The sequence below is a fragment of the Lissotriton helveticus genome, chromosome 3_1 (genome assembly GCF_964261635.1).
Source record: "Lissotriton helveticus chromosome 3_1, aLisHel1.1, whole genome shotgun sequence".
Classification (NCBI taxonomy): Eukaryota; Metazoa; Chordata; class Amphibia; order Caudata; family Salamandridae; genus Lissotriton; species Lissotriton helveticus.
In genome coordinates this window covers 405,693,458-405,710,788 of record NC_136061.1, presented here as the reverse complement: position 1 = coordinate 405,710,788, position 17,331 = coordinate 405,693,458, and the positions used below count along the sequence as shown (strand labels likewise).

Genomic DNA, 17,331 nt, shown 5'->3' with positions numbered 1-17,331 from the left:
CCCCAAGTAATAGCAGGTAAACCCTGCAGCACTATCTCTCATCCACCAGAGAAGTGTACACCCTAAGGAGCAGAAATTGAAAGTTCAAGTAAAACTTTATTATGTAGAAAACCTGGGGGTGAGCAGGGAAAGCAGCTCAACAGAAAGGAAAACCTTGGCTCGACAAAGGAAAACCTTGGCTCGACAAAGGAAAATCTAATCAGGGTTGGTATGGATAGAGGCTGTGATCAGCAGAAAAATGTTCCTCCTAAGATACAAGGCACAGGCTTATCACATGATGTTTAACTTGTATATGTGCAACACTAAAACTCTTTTAAATGTCACCAATTAACAGTGATCATGAACAATGCTTTGCTATTTTATACACCTGCAACCAACACAAATGTTTGCACTTACCAGTTTGAGCTGGCCTGTTCTGAGCTTCATACTTTCACAGCTATCACTAAGTTGAACTCAAAGGGGGAAAAAAAAAATCTCTGGCACAGATGTTGCCACACGGTGAGCACATCTAGGTTTGAAAATTCACATATTTGGTTTTGCTTGAATTTCCAAGCAGATGCGCAGGTAGAAAAATCTGTTTGGATTACATTAGTGCAATGTGACATGCACCGTGTCTTTCCAATTTTAACATAGATAGGCGTTAGGTGCCTTAAGGGCCAGACTAATCCGCTGCCACTGCTGACTATTTCAGTGGCTTAGTTCCCATGTCTTAACAAGTGACATTAAGCTCCGGCTGGTTTTCAGGACCCAAGTAGAAATGCAGCGGTTTGTTTAAGTCTCCTGTATTATGGAGCTTGGTTTGTCTTCCATCACTGAAAATGCCCTTCTTTGCTGGTCACTTTCTCTCCGTGGGTGCACATCCAAATCACTAAATTGCTGGTCACAGTTCTACTACAAAGTCTATACCTGTTTAAGTTACCAATGGAGGATACAAGGCATAGGGTGTACATGGATACGATAAAGTACAGGATCAAAGTTTAAATACCTAAATCAAAAAGTTTAATACAAGTGCAAGAAGAAAAACCTGGCCAAAAACGATTGTAAATAAATGAGGTCTTCCAGAAAATTGGTTTTTTTTTTTGTTTTTTTTTTACAGCTGTAGGCAACAATTCCCGTTTTCAAAATAATTGTGCATTTGTAGTACTAAATGGGTTGGGCTGCAAAGTCATCACAATTTAATACATGTAATAAGAGGATACTCCGTGGCGAGACCGTGATTGGGGGGGGAGTAACACTCCACATGAGGGAAGCGTCCAGAAAAATAAGAGTTTGTGCTCCCAAAGTTCCCCATGAATTTATGTAGACGTGCTACTCTGTTCATGATTACAGTAACCAAATGGCATCTCCTTGGATTACTGCTGCATGGGAAAGTTACTCACAATTATCAAAAGATCTTTTCTCCTAGGAGAATGAGTCCAACAGCGCAAGTGAACACTTTTGTAAATCAGAGCATTAATTATTCAGATCAGGAAAGCATAAAAAATAAGCATCTAAACACAAAGTAAATTGGACATTGCACACTGAATATAAAAAGTCACTTTTTTAATTTTGGATTATCGCCATTTAATTTGCAAATAGTTTGTCCATAACAAATTTGCCAAATCATAAGTACTTGTAAACTTTATTTATGTAGAAAACCTGGGGGGTAAAATGAATTGCTCATTTTGAAAGGCCTTAAATTACATTATTACAGTAGAAAATACAGGAGGTAGAATATAACTGAAGGGAAATAATGTAACATCTGATTCAAATCTTGTCATCCTGCTGCTACTTAAAACATGGTTTTAAAACTAAACCGACATTACTTCACCACAAAAACAATTAAAATAAAAATTTGCCATGAAAGCCCTTATATCATGCTTGATACAGGAGGTAGGATGTAAAAACCAGGACACATAATGAGACGAGATGCAACAGTTTTATCTACAGCTCCTGTGTTTGCTTACTGGGGACATGGTTTGACAACTCAATCACCCTCTTCGGTTTCAGACTCTGATTCTGTTGGATAGAAATAAACATAAGTTAGCAGTATTAAAATAAACATAAGTTAGCCGTATAAAAATAAGTGAAATAGGTTTAGCAATTAAGTCACTCCCAGCTTTTGCTTTGCCAATACTGCAAGATAAGACTGACAGAAGCAACCATGCAGTGCCTGTCCGACCAATTCAAAGACAGGACCATATTAATCTGTGGCAAACAAACCTAATGAAATTTAGCTCGGACTAAGAATGAATCACTACTGATGGGGGTAAACTGGTAATGTTTAACGGATCACATTAAATTGCACTACTAAAGACATTCTGTAGTAACCGTTTAGGGGGAATGGGTTTCTAAAACCAGAAACACTTACTGTTAAAATGCCCGAACCATTTTGTTATTCAACTCAAAGCACTATTTTCCTACCATACTTAAAACTTTTGCAAGGGAAGGACCACGGCTGGATTACCTGCAGTCTCAATTAATGCACCATACGGATGCCCAACCGCACCTTTATGCAACAAAAAAGTCAGAAGCTAAAGTGGTGACAGTTTAAATGTAAATGAAAACCTACAGCCCGAAATATGGCCAGCTTCCCCTTCTCTGATCAAAATGCAAAATAAATGACAGTCAATCAAATATAATTTTCTTGCGTCAAGTTGAGACTAGTCAGGGTAGGTCATTGACACAAAGCTTACCTTCTTCAGCATTCTTCAGCCATTCTACAAATTTTTTCATTTGTTCCAGAAAGACACTTTTCCCCTTAGCAATATGTGCGTCTTTATACCATTTCAAGATGGGTTCCTCGCTCAGAACTTCAGCTGAAAGTTAAGTTAAGAATTAGGTCAAATAGAATGGCATTAGCTTGGGGAAGGTGGTTGTGCAGCTTCAATATCAGCCAAGCCAACTTGTGAGTTAGCAACTACATCACATCAGAGTGATCCTAGAAGCTTGACATGAATTAAGCTCGCTTTAAAGTACAGAACACATTAATAAGTTTAAAATATGTTTAGTCACTGCGTTACTGCCCTTCGCTTTCCACAAGAACAGTCTTAAAAAGTTAATGTTTTCAGCTGAGAATTAAGATACCTAAAATTGAATAAATCCAAATCAGATAATTTAAGTATTGGTTTACATTCTGACAATGTGAAATCTGAATTAGAAGACAGGTATGGCACAGCCTTCTGGGAAAAGTCAACATGCGGTTTAGTAACAGCATATTGGCAACATGGTCTTCCCTCATACTTCAAACAAAGCAATCAGTAGACTCCTCAATCCGTCAAGGTTTTTATAAAGCGTGCTACTCACTAGGGAGAGGATGAGCAGGGTGTTGGCGTATGATACTATGCGGAACCCATGCTGTCTGGTGATGGCGATCAATACTGCATTCGTGCATTCTTGGTAACCAAGATACCTAAACTGTCCTAGGAGGATGTTTTGACGAGTCTTTGTTGGCAACTGAACTGTCATAGTAAGACGTTTGGCATCACTAGGTTACAAAATATGCCCATTCACCTCCCCTCAAGACTCCACCCGCCCAAACAAAAACCAGTTGAGTGCCTTATGCGAGGTCGTTGAGATAAGACAAAGTAATGCATTTGTATCCCCCCCACCCTTAAAAATGAGCATTCGGGAGGAGGCAATGTTTCTAAACATTTGAAACAGACATGGATACAAGAAAAAAAAAATACAAAAAAAAAATAATGTTTAGCAGTCAAACAGGAGCAAAAGGGGGAGGAAAACCCCACATACCTTTATAAAAAAGCACCACGATTTTCTGGAAGGACTTCATGAAGTGAATGTTGTCATAACAGTACTCCTGAATCTTCAGCAGCAGAGTCAGCTCGGACTGACCTTGGGTAGTAAAGGCAGCAAGGAGAGGGCTGTATTGCTGGAAAAGTTGCAAAGGGTCATCAACCACATCAAAATAATGTGTAAATATAGAAGTACAACAACCCACAACTGACCTTTTAGTCAACAAATCAGATTTGGGAGGACAAAAAGAAACATTCTATTCCAACACTAGAAGCCCAAGTTAATCACATGCCAGCTACTCTAATTCACTGTATAGTAGCCAGTCAGACAGACTGCCTGCAAATAGGGGGCAGTCTCAGAATCGCTGCAGTGCACTGCAGCCTCAATGATTCAGAGCAGGAGAGTTGCAGATTAGGTCGAAGGGCACAGCACCATTTATTTTATTTAGAAGTTTTCTATAGCGCTAACAAGACCCGAAGGTAGCAGAGCGCTTTACAGTAAAAGGAATGGCATGATGAGAAAAAAGATACGTAACAAATAAAGGCAGTCCTCAGAGACAATATTGGGGGAGGAGAAGTTCGTAACAGTAGGACTTTTGGTAGAAGGATACAGAGATAACACATAGTTCAGAGGGAGATCCTAGTTATCTAGGACCTAGGGAACGGGTGAGGAACAAGGATTTGAGTTGGATCTTGAAGTCCGCATAGGAAGGTAGAGTTCTGATATGCGGGGGGGATAGAGTTCCATATTTTGGGGGCATTTCCAGTGAAGGAGCAGTCCGCAGTTTTCTTCTTTCTGGTTTTTGGTAGGATGAGCAACAGGGAGTTGGAGCTTCTCAAATATCTGCTTTGGCCTGCTTTTGTGAGCTTGTTTGCCAAGTATTCTGGTTTACCGGTGTGGAGGGCCTTGTGTGTTAGGCAGGCCGTTCTGAAGGTGCTACGCATTTCCACCGGGAGCCATTCAAGTTCTTTGAGTGCTGGGGAGATGTGGTCAAATTTTTTGCATCCTGTGATCATTCTTGCTGCCGCATGTAGTGTTGTTTTTAATGGAGCCAAGTGTGATTTGGGGATACCTGTAAGGATTGAGTTCCCATAGTCCAGTCTAGATAGAACTAGAGATTGAGTGGCTAGTTTAAGGTCTTTGTTTGGAATGAAAGGTTTGATTTTGTTCAGCAGTCTGAGGTTGAAGAAAGCACTTTTTGCCGAGTTCTTAATGTGGTTTGTCAAGGTTAATTTGGGGTCAAGGGTGAAACCCAGAGATTTGACGGAATCAGTTGGCGTGAGAGAACCTTTAATAGCATCAATCGACTTCAGCCATTCAGTGATTTGAGGATTGTCTTTGTTTGAGATGAGAAGAGTTTCGGTCTTGTCGGGATTGAGTTTCAGATGTTTTTTTGTCAGCCAGTCTTGAACATCTTTTAAGACAGCATTTAGTCTGTGGATGTCATTAAGTGAAGAGGTTTCCAGGTAAATCTGCGTGTCATCCGCGTAGAGGTGGAAGAAGATATTAGCATTCCTGAGTAGTTTGGCGAGCGGTTCCATATAGATGTTGAAGAGCTGAGGTGAAAGTACTGATCCTTGGGGGGGGGGGGGGGGGGGGGGGGGCACCCTTGTTGACTTGCTGCATTTCAGAGCTGAAGTTCTTCAGTTTTATTATTTGCGAACGGTTGTGGAGAAAGGAAGAAAACCAATCAAGAACTACTTTGCCGAGACCAGCTCTTGCTTGCAGAGTTTTGATGAGGAGCTTATGGTCTACCGTGTCGAAAGCTGCGGATAGATCAAGGAGTATGAGAAGGCAGCACTTGTCAGCGTCAAGAGAACCGTGAATGTCATCTATGATGTTCAGCATCGCGGTTTCTGTGCTGCAGCCTTGTCTGAAGCCAGATTGGAGGGGATCCAGGAGATTGATGTTATCCAGATGAGTCAGTTGCAGGAGAACACAGTGTTCCAGTGTTTTGGCGAGTAGAGGGAGGTTAGATATCGGTCTGAAATTGTTCAAATCTGCAGTCAAGGCTGGGTTTTTTCAGCAAAGGAGTGACTTGACCCATTTTTAGACAATCAGGGACCACTCCGCTTTGTAGGGAGCTGTTTATGATTTTGCCCCAGATAGGTGCTAAGGTGAGCTTCATTTTTTTGACTAGTGAGGGAGGAATGGGGTCTGAGATGTGAGCTGATGGTTTGGAGGTCGAGATCAGCGAGATTATCTCAGTTTCCTGCACGTGGCGAAAGCTTAGCCACGGGAGGGGCCAGAGAGGAGGGTCTGAGGGATAGCCGCGTTACTGATGTCTAGAGATAGTTCAATTTTTAGGACCTTGTCGATGAAGAAGCTGGCGAAGTTGTCGCAAAGTTCTTTGGACGCTTGCAAGGGTGAGGGCAGAGGCTTGGATGTTTGTCTGATGATGTTGAAGAGCTCCTTAGGTCTGTTTTTGGAGTTGGCTAGAGCCTCTCGGAAGAAGCTGGATTTCTTGTTTTTGATATCGTTGTTATACTTCTTGCGGGCTGTTTTTAGTTGTAGGCGAAGTATGGCTGTTGGGTTGTTTCTCCACTTTCTTTCCTTGGCTCTCAATGTTCTTCTTTCTGCGTTGAGGTCCGCATTGAACCACGTTCTAGATGGGGTGGCGCGGCTTCTTTTGAGCTTTGGAGGAGCTATATTATCGAGAATGGAGACTAGCTCAGAGTTGTAGTGGTCAATGAGTTCGTTGGTCGAAAGGTGTGGAGAGTGGTCTAGAAGTGAACTTAGCTGCCCTTTTAGAATGTCTAGGGGGACTTGGGAGAGGTTTCTTGACCATTTGGGTGGGTCTTGGGGAGGTTTAAGCGGGATGATGGGGTGATTAATGTGAAATAGGATCATATGGTGATCTGACCAGTCAACGGGGAGTATGTGGTTGATCGTGATTGAATTCTTTTGTGCAATGATGGCATCCAGTGTGGCTCCTTTGTAATGTGTCTCCTCGGTGCAATGTTGAGTGAGGTTATCGGTGAGGAGGTTAGATAGTGATCTAATTAGAGGGTTATGGGATTCATTCCATCGGAGATTCAGGTCACCAAGAATTATGTTTTTGGAATCGCCGAGAGCATCTGGAGCGATCAGGTTGGATAGTTGGTCTCCAAACTCATTGTTTCTGCCCAGGGGGTGATAAAGTAGATGGCAGAGTAGAGAGTCATTGTCTTTGGTTTTGATGGAAGCGGATAGGCATTCAAATGAGTTGTATTCAAAGGGGGAGGTTTCTGTGATGTTCCAGCTGTCCTTGTGGATGATAGCAACTCCACCTCCTCGTTGTTCTATCCTGTCTTTGGAGATGAGGGAGAATCCCGGTGGAACCAGCATGTCTAGGCAGGGGGGGAGATGACTTATTAAGCCAGGTCTCAGTGAGGAACGCAACGTCTATGTCGTGTGTGAGGATGGCTTCAGCTATGTCCGTTGCATGTAATGAGGCCGATCTGCAGTTCATTAGGAGGCAGTTGGTGATTCTCTCCTGAATACTGGTGGTTTTGTCTTTAACTTCTCTGGGTATGGCGGTGAGGACTGGTAATCTGTCGTTTGAGGGTGGGTTGATCTTTCCGGTAACCAGTGATTACTTGGATTTTAGATTTAGGTGAGACTGAGATGGGAGAGTCGTAGGTCGTGGCTAGTAATGCTGCTTCACTGTCTGACATAGGGGCTTCTGATCTGAGTGGTCTGGTGGTAAGGTGTTTTGAGCCTGCTAGGGTGTGAGATGGGTTAGTCGTCGGAGGCTTGGTCCATGAGGCTCTGGGGAGTTCAGCTTTTTTGGGACTGGAAGCCAGGTCGTTGGGATAGGGATCGATCGGGTGAGTATTGAGGGCTTCTGTGGGTCCCTGGGTGATGATGGCGTTGGCGAGATTATATTGAGCACTGAGGGGTACTATGGGACCCTGGGTGATGTTGGGGTTGGCGAGGAGAGGTGTTCGGGGAGGGGGTTTAGGGGGAATACAGGCAATACCGAGGTTGAGGAGGGTTTCTATTAGGCCTTGGGTGATGGAGTCGACCTGTTTTTCCAAGGCTGAGAGCCGTTTGGTTATGGAATCAATGGGGGGGTTGTGGGCATCTGCAGTGGGGCTGAGCGTGTTGTGGTTAGGGAGAGTGGGTGGAGGGATCGGGGTAGAGGGAGGGGGTGGTGTGGGAAGAGGGCTGGGTGGGAGATTGGACATGGGAGGGAAGGGGAGAGGGTCGGGAGGAGGATAGGGCGGGGGATGTTTGAGAGTTGGGGGGAGATTAGAGGGGAGGCTCGTTGGCTGTGGACTGTCTGTTGACCGGGGGTGATTGTCCTCGGGGGTTGGCGGTAGCTGTGGGGGGTGGGGAGGTAAAGGGGGGGAGAAGGGGGTGAGAGTTGTCACCATCTCAGTCCACTATCTATCCAGGTCAGAAATGTCCATTTAAGAGGGCTATAGGGTAAGGGGTTAAAAGAAATTGGTTTGGGATGTTCATCCCTTCATAAACCACGCTATGTTCAAATGTTACTGCATCACAGCTTAACTTGCTGCGGTCACTCAACTTCACACTTCATGATCAGTAGTAGGATTTTTTTAAAATAATTCAGTAAGAGTAGCAACAGTAATCAGTCACAATAATAAGAATATTATACCTTCAAGTGCTTGATGGCTTGCTCCGTTACCAGCTCCTCCTTTTTGTTCCATTCAACAAGGCTCATAACACTGGACCACATGATACCTATTACAGTCTGTTCAGAGATGTTGTTTTTCTTCATCTCTTCCTTGACATACAAGCTAATCTATATTAAAAAAATAATGTTTTAAAAGTGAAGCATAGAAGCGTTTCATTTCATTTTACTGCCAAACATTTGGAAAGAAAGGTTAGCAAACGGTATACAAGCATACAGCAAAAATGACAGCTCTCCATTTTGTTTACTTTGCCTATTCGAGCCCCATCGGATTTCCAGTTTCTCCTACTCAGAGGTTTTAGGCATGCTACGTTTGAGGTTACTTTAACTAAAATTAAGCTGGCCTAAGTAGGCTAGCTCCTTATCGCAGGCAGCTAGGTAATGCTACACAGCAGTAAGGTGGCAAAGTGCTTTCTGCGACTGCAGCCTAGAATGGAGAGAGCAGGACAACCCAGCAGTGGTTAAAGTCCAGGCTTCAGTATCTTAGCCTTTCAAAGTACTCGTGCACAGTACTGCCTTGGTAATAAACACTGAATTAACTACAGGCTGAGGCAGCCAGTGTTATTACTCCATGGCTTACCAATTAAAGCCTGCAATGAAATCCCAGGGAGTATTCTTTTTCCCTAATGAAGCTCACATTTCTAGGTTCGGCTGTCCCCCGGAATGCTGCCTTGGTGAGCCATTTACAGGGGGTTGAAGTTTAATGAACTAGAAAGCTTACACAAACCGTTATGGGGCGTAAGACCGGCATAAGATCATAGCTTTACTACTATGTGAAGTCTGCTTTTATTTAGAAGAATGTAAACCTCCAACTGTATTCAGACAAAAACTAAGGCAACTATTTAGTGAAATGCAGCAGTACTCAGTGACAGATCAGTTCCACATAGGACTCACAGTTTAAGATACTGGCACATGGTCCAAACCAGGTTTGTCAAATCTGCAAGGTGAATCCCCACCTACCCCCCAATTTTATTTAAAAATCATAGTACTCTGCACCAATAAGGGAGAAAACCTACATATGAAGTTGTTCCCTTTGTCTGGAAAACACATACTTAAGTGAAATAGTTTATAAATATGCACCTAAGAGCCTATAATCTTTTGGGCGTTTCATAAGAAACAACGATCAACTTGGGACAAAGACTTGCCCCGTCAGTCAGGTAAAACATTGTCCTAAAAGTGTGTTCTAAGCCTATAAAGCATTTTGAAAACCCCCACATTATCCAAATTAACTCGCCAAATCCAATTGCCAATTCCACAGATTTGTTATCGTAGGACACTACCTATAATAAATTACATATTAAAACCCATTCAGAACAAAATGCACTTACGTCCTTAAGAGGTTCTCCATGAGACATCATCTCTGCAAGTTCCTTCTGAAGCTCTTTGCGAGCTCCAATTGTTTGCTGGTTCCGTACATACTCCGAAAGCTCCTTTAGTCCAGCATCAGTAAAATATTTTGTGAAGTGTTCCACGCTTTGTTTATTAGCAGGAAATAGCTCCTGCAAGAAATTTCAATAAGACTGCAAGTCAGGCAGAAGTGGTTTAGACAAGGAGGTCAAAGTGCAAAGAAGGAATTGTTTTTTTTAAAAAAAAACATTTTTATTGGCATTTTAAAGATATCAGGACATTTTGCAATTCAAACACATTCAGACAAATAGTAGTTAGCACCAGTCACAGCTGGTGAGCTCGGTAGTGTAAGATGATGCTGCTCGGATGTAAAGTGATAATAGTGGTAGTTGGGGCTGTGTGAATGCCATGAACAATAAAAAAATTAAAAAAAATAAACCCGGGGACACAATAACCGGGGAGAGATACAGTGTGGTACTGGGTATAGGGGTCAGATGCGGTGTCTGAGTATTGTGAGGCTCACCAATTCATGCAGTAATACACTATATAATGATGGGGAGGATGGCGTGCAGGCCAGGTGCGGGGTCTGATCACCCATTGTGGTGTAACACGTAGTGCGATTGGCATAATAACTAATGTGCCATCGGGAAAGGTCTAATGTGTGCGATTGTGAGTTACTCAGACGGTTGGGGATCTGCAGGGACAGGTGCGCCTGCGCCCAAATCATCACTGGGTGAGGATTGCTTGAAGCGGTGTAACAGGAGAGCCCACTCCACGGAGATGGGGTGTTTACGTATCCCATTTACTTTTTCCTCACGTAATGTCTCCTCCTCTACAGTCGCCCATTTACGTATTGCTCCCACCCATGCCGCAAGCGGGTGCCTGTGGGGGAATCGCCAGTGCATAGTTATGCTCCTCTTAGCTAGAAGAATGGCGAGCGAAATGAAGCGGAGGTGCACTTTAAAAAGTTTGTGCGCGAAATATGCCTAGTGTGCTAGCTTCCCACGTGTTGAGGTGTGAGAGTCCTGTGAGGTCTCCCAAGGTGTCACAGTTCGCCAAAAGGATCGGATAGTGGGGCAACTCCAGAGCATGTGCTGAAAGTCTGCATCCTGAGATTGGCATCTGGGGCAGAGGAACTGCGTGTCAGGGTAAAATTTCTGAAGGCGTGCAGGTGTCAGATACGCTCTGTGGAGTATATATAAAATTGTATGTTTTTGAAGGTGCAAAGAAAGAATTGTTATGACTCAGTGTCGATATGAAAAACAGAAATGGTCAACTGAAGACTACTGGCAAAATGAGACACCCCGCAAGTCTTGAAACTTAACTTAATTTTAGCCCACCCAACAACTGATTTTAGACGGAAAGTTAACTTTGCTTATGGAAACTAAGTGTAAACAGTTAGAGAAATTCACTTTCCAATTACTCAAGGGTTAGAAATCTGTGGGTAGATGTTAAATGCAACCAAGAAACCCACCCTAAGGCAATTGCAAAGCAGCAGCTTAAGCTTACCATAAGTCTATTGTCCATTCCAACTTTACGAAGACTTCCAGCCACTGCATTGATGTCTTTTTCGTTTATCCATGATTTGAACAGTTTGACTGCAAAGGCTGCAGAAACACCTACACAGAATAAAGCAGGCAACTATAACTATTGGCAAACTGCAATTGTTGACAAATGTGTATCACATTAGCATATAGCATCAAGCCAAACAAGGCACATCAAAGCAAGACTTGCTTTGAGAAAGGCAACTATTTTGGTTACCTATACTTCAGACTGGTGATCAGCTTGGTCAACATAGTCTGCAGGCAACATGCACCTTCCACACCATGGTCACTTTAAGCAGCTCATCAGTGGTTCCAAGATGATCTGAGTGCATTTGCGGCCAACCCATCTAGGCAGGAAAGCAGGAATACAGCTCTAGCAGATGACAAACTGACTGCTCAATTTTTCCACAATTAGCTCGCCAAGGTCAGCCATTTGTCAGTGAGAACCCATATTTGTACGTTGCTACCTGGGAGATGACTTTGGTAAAGTACAATCATAGCTGAACAGAGGAAATATCCAGGGAAAAGGTTATTGAAAGCGAACAAGTGTGTTAAGTATGCCTACGCAGGTTTATAATTGGAGCAATACACTGAATACAACCAAGGTCACTTTAACCACTAGACACTCATTTTGTAGGGCGAGCCTTGTTTATTTTGGTAACTAGCAGCACAGCACATAGTGCTGTTTTATATTTAACTGTCGCTGCAGCACTGCTTTCCACTATTTTTTATAAACAATACAGAGCACCTCACTTGTCAACAGCAAAATGATCTTGCTGCTCGCTCAGTAAAAGAGACATACGTCTATTTTTTAAGGAAATTGGTAGCAATGTGTAAATGGGCGAGGCTGGCTTTGTGAGATGCATAACATTTTTCAATGGTACAACAATGTTTGTTAACTATTCATCGTCTTACTCCCAAAAACATTAAAGAAATCTTAAGTTCAATAAGGTGTTTTGCAATTAAATTCTCTTCAGGATTGTCTGTTCCTGGCATGCTTTTTACAGATAGAAAACCATTCTTTGTCTGTATTTTTAAATGTGAATAAAAACAGAAATTGAGTGTTTGGAGGGATTCTAAATAAACTTTGCCATGACTGCCAGGCCAATAACTGTATGGATGGATAGGTATTTTATTTATTTATTTAGAGAGTTTTATATAGCGCGAACAAGATCTTTGCAGATAACAGAGCGCTTTACAAAGGCAGGGGAACAAGGGGGCATAGTGGGGAGGTGGCTCAACATGATCATGTACATAGCACCAATATAGTATATAACATAGTACCAATATAACGTATAGTACAGGTATGAGGTAGCAGGCATAGTTGGAGCGTAAGTCATCACCAGGTTCATGTACATAGCACCAATATAGTATATAACATAGTACCCATATAACGTATAGTACAGGTATGAGGTAGCAGGCATAGTTGGAGCGTAAGTCATCAACAGGTTCATGTACATAGCACCAATATAGTATATAACATAGTACTCGTATAACGTATAGTACAGGTACGAGGTAGCAGGCAAAATTGGAGCGTCGGCCATCCACTCGCTGTAAATAGACACGTGCATAGGAATGTATAGGCAATATCATAGCGCCAGACTGGTAATACTGTTCTTAATGTAAAACACGCGAAATTGTTCAAGTGTATTTAGCCATAAGGATACTTTTAACTTCTTTCTTAAAAAGAAGGGAGGAAGAGATGAGTCTTGTTTCAGGAGGAAGTGCGTTCCAGATCCTGGGCGCCATACCAGAGAAGGAGCGTTTGTAGGTTTTTTCCTTCCGGAATCTTCGCGGTTTCAGCAGAAGATTGTTCGTGCTCCTGGTGGTTCTGGACCCACCTGAGATTGTCAACTTATGAGTGAGGTAGCTGGGTGATTTCAAGTGTATAGCCTTGTGCGTCATGCAGGCAATTTTCAGCTGAATTCTGGCTTCCAGAGGCAGCCAGTTCAAGGCTTTGAAGTCAGGAGAGATATGCAAAAGCTTTTTTGATCCAGTGATGAGTCTTGCTGCCGCATTTAGTGACGCTCTTAGGGGTGCAGTTGTCGTTAGGGGGAGGCCGCAGAGGGCCACGCTGCCATAGTCTATGCGAGGGATGACTAGAGCTTGTACTGCTGTTTGGAAGTCTTTTGCTGGGAGGAAGGGTTTCAGTTTTCTCAAGGTGTTTATTTGGAAGTTCGCCCCCTTAGTAGCCTTGCTGATATGCTGCTGCATGCTGAGGTTTGTGTCTAGTGTTATGCCTAGGGATTTAGCTGAGTCCACGATGGTCGGTTGGACATTGAGTGCTGTTAGGTGCTTAAGCCATGTTTGAGCGGAAGATATTTTCGTGGGAGGTGAGATTAGGAGGAACTCAGTCTTCATAGCATTGAGTTTGAGGTGGTTGTCAGCCAACCAAGATTGGGTGCTTCTGATCGTTGAATTCAGACTCAGGATGTCTTTGGGGGATTGTAACTTGAGATATATTTGAGTGTCATCGGCGTACATGTGAAAGTGTACATTGGATGCTTGTAACAGAGTGGTGAGAGGTTCCATAACTAGGTTGAACAAAGTAGGGGATAAGCAGGATCCTTGAGGGACGCCTAACGATACCGGTACTGGGGAAGACATTAGGTTTTTGCTCTTGAATTTTTGAGACCTGTTGTGAAGAAAGGAAGTGAACCAGCGAAGCACAGTCCCAGATAGGCCCATTCTTGATTTTAGGAGTTCGAGTAAGCTCTCATGTTTCACTGTGTCGAATGCCGAAGAGAGATCAAGAAGGATGAGGAGGCAGGTATTGTTTTGATCTAACATTTGGATGGCGTCGTCGATAATGTGAGTCATAGCGGTTTCAGTACTGTGCCCTGCTCTGAAGCCTGATTGGTGTGGGTTGAGGAGATCAAACTGTTCTATGTGCTTTGTCATTTGCAGTTGGACGCATTTTTCTAGCAGCTTGGCGAGAGTGGGAATGTTGGTAATCGGACGGTAGTTGTTTAGATCGGTGGGGTCGGCTGTTGGTTTCTTCAGTAAAGGTGTAACTTGACCAACTTTGAGGGAGTCCGGGATGGTTCCTTGTTGTAGTGAACTATTGATAATTTTAGTCCAGAGTGGGAGTAGCAGAGGGAGGAAGTCTTTTACGGCGTTAGCAGGAAGAGGGTCAGTGAGGTGATTGGATGGTTTTAGAGTGCTGAGTATTCTGCCAATTTCTCCTTCAGAGTAGGTGTCAAAGGATGACCATGTCGCATTGTTTTTTAGTTCAATGGGTGTTATGCAGTTGGGTATTGAGTGCAGGCTTGCGTCATTGCGGAGGTCTCTCTTTATATTGTCAGTTTTATTGTTGAAGAAAGCTGCGAAATCTTCACAAGAAGGGGTAGTCCTGATAATGTCGACCGCTGGGGGTTGTTCCTTAGATTGAGATCGAATTAGTTCGAACAATTTACTTGGACGGTTTTTGGCTTGGTCTAGCTGGATTCTGAAGAACTCTGACTTTGAGCGTTTTATTTTCCTGAAGTATGCATTTCTCTTTTTCCTAAGAGTTTTGAGATGCAATGTCGAGGGAATTGATCTCCAGGTACGCTCTGCCGATCGCATAGCCCGTCTCTCTTCATTGAGACTCCCGTTGTACCAGGGGTTGGATTTCTTCGTGGATACTCTTTTCAATTGCATTGGAGCGGCCTCATTGATTATTGTGGCCATGGAGTTGAGATAGTGGTCAGTTAGGACCAGCACATCAGAGGTGTCGGTAGGGGGGGGGGGGGGGAGTAGGAGACTGCAGCTGTTGGGGGGGGTAGAGAGTTTGGATTGAGTTTCCTCATGTCTCTTTTCCAGACTTTGGGCATGGCGTATTGCACCGGGATGAGTTTTACCTTTTCCTTGATGATGAATGTTATAATATGGTGGTCTGACCAGTCACAAGGTTGTATTGAGTCGAGTTGAGTGGTGTCTTCTTTGGAAATGACCAGGTCGAGGGTCGAGCCTTTGTCGTGTGTCGGAGTGTTGCAAATTTGAGTGAGGTCAGATGCGGTAAGGAAACTTTTGAGGCTGTTAACTACTGCGTCACTGCCATCATTCCAATGGAGATTGTAGTCACCCAGGTAAATTTGTGTGTGTAGCCGTCCTGCGTTGATTAATATTGTGTCCATGAGTTGTTGGGAGAAGACGAGGTTGTCCCCCGGGGGGTGGTACATGATGTGTAACGAGCATACAGGTTTATTCTCACTGGTGACATCAAGGCAGAAGTATTCACAGGAGGTAAGAGAAGGGGCGGTGACTTTATTAATAGAGAGGTTGCTCTTGTAAATGCAGGCGATTCCGCCACCTGTCTTGTTGGGCCTGTCAAGTCTAGTGATGTAGTAGTTGGGGGGGACTAGGATGTCCATGATAGGATTGGAGGATTCAGTTAACCATGTTTCAGTTAGTATGGCCAGGTCAAGGTTCCTAGACCGGATGAGGTCAGCGACCTCCATCGAGTGTTTTTGAGCCGACCTACAGTTGAGAAGTGTGCATTTGAGACTGGGGGTGCAGGGGGAGGTGGAGGGTTCCGTAGTGAGAGGGACTTTGGTGAGGTTGTTGGGAACAGAGCCTCTGTTGCTATACGTGGGGTGCCTACTGGGGTTGGAGAGAATCGTAGAGATGGACATGTGCGTGGTGGCTAAGCTCTTTTGGGTTGCCGGGACATATGTGCTGAGTAGGGTTTGTATGTCGCGGTCCGAGAGAGTCTTGATAGCGCGCTGGGGGCGGTTGGCGGTATTGCGAGAGGGGATAGAGGTCCAATGTGAGGGGTGGTTCGGAAGTGTCTTGGTAGTGCGCTTAGGCCTGTTGGAGGTATTGCGAGAGGGGCTAGAAATCCCATGTAAGGGGTGCCTAAGATGTGGGGGGGTGTTCATTCGTTGATATGTGGTCGTGCGGGAGGAGTAATTCTTTGAGCGAGTGAAGCTCTTCTTTCACTTGGAGGAGGGCGGTCATAATTATATCCAGCGTGACGTTGGGAGTGGGGTTAGGGTTATTGGCAGGGTAATCAGCGACAGGCGGGGTGAGGCAGATGCGGGACGAGTGGAGACTGGTCGTTGTGGGGGGGCAAGTGTAGTGCTGGGGGGTGAGAGTGGGGGACAGATGTTGAGGGGGGAGTGGGTACCAGGAGTGGAGGGAGGGCTAAGGGTGGGAGGGAGTGACCTGTTGAGGGAAGGGTGGAGGCTTGGAGTGGCGGGAGGGGATATGTTAAGGGTGGGGTTTATGTCTGGCCTGGTTTGAGTGTCGGGCATACGGGGGGCGCTGATGAGGGGGGAGTGGAGGCTCGGAGTGTCGGGAGTGCATGGAATGAGGGGGGCGATGTCGAGGGAGGGGTGTATGTCAGTATTTCTTTGGGTGGGGGGGGGGGGGGGGGAGATGTTGAGGGAGGGGTGTAGGTCTGGAGTGTGTTGAGTGCAGAGACTGGAAGGGGCGCCGTTGAGTGAGGAGTGCGGGCTAGGGGTGGCGGGAGTGCAGGGAGTGAGTGGGGAGATATTGAAGGAGGTGTGTCTGACATGAGTTGTTTGAGTGCAAAGAGTAGGGTGGGGGGTGATGAGGGAGGAGTGGGGGCCAGGAGGGGGGCGGGGGAGAGAGGACACGGGTGGGGGAGCTAGGTGCGGCACGGGTGTGGGTGGTGGCGGGGGTGGGGAGATTGGAGGGGTAATTGGGAGGACATAGAGTCGCGTTGTGAGGGTCAAAGGCGGTGGGTCGTTCTGAGACGTTAGTTGGATGTGAGGAGCTCTGGTTCAGTTGTATTGGAGTATGAGTGGAGGGCCGCCGATTTGAGAGGTGCTCTTTGAAAGTGGGGAACAAGTCGTCTAGTAGTTCCAGGTTCCTGTCTGTGGCTTGAATTAGAACAATCCCGTTATTGTAAATAGTAATGGCTGTACTGCCAGGGAAGCGATTGGATGGAGCGATGGAGAGTGATAGTCCATGAGCGGATTTCCTGATGGTGGAGACGTTGAGCAAGGCCTGGAAGGTTTTTCTCCATTGAGCTCTACGTGCGGTGTGGAAGATGATATCGGTGTTCAGGGATCCCTTAGCCGGAGAGAAGTAGGTGTCGGCAAAGGGTCTTTCAGGGTGGGA

At 44.7% G+C, this 17,331-nt stretch overlaps 1 protein-coding gene across 1 annotated transcript in view; it reads right to left on the bottom strand.

Moving 5' to 3' along the window:
• Window positions 1–1,525: 1,525 nt before the first annotated feature.
• The window catches only part of BZW1 (basic leucine zipper and W2 domains 1), a 48,962-nt gene continuing 33,156 nt past the window's right edge, over window positions 1,526–17,331 (bottom strand). The window contains exons 7-12 of the mRNA XM_078680184.1: window positions 11,228–11,337; window positions 9,700–9,870; window positions 8,336–8,482; window positions 3,730–3,868; window positions 2,676–2,798; window positions 1,526–1,998 (exon numbers count right to left, since the gene is read on the bottom strand). Coding sequence (XP_078536310.1) covers window positions 1,967–1,998; window positions 2,676–2,798; window positions 3,730–3,868; window positions 8,336–8,482; window positions 9,700–9,870; window positions 11,228–11,337 — 722 coding nt within the window. The 3' untranslated portion in view covers window positions 1,526–1,966. The remainder of the gene's footprint in view (window positions 1,999–2,675; window positions 2,799–3,729; window positions 3,869–8,335; window positions 8,483–9,699; window positions 9,871–11,227; window positions 11,338–17,331) is intronic.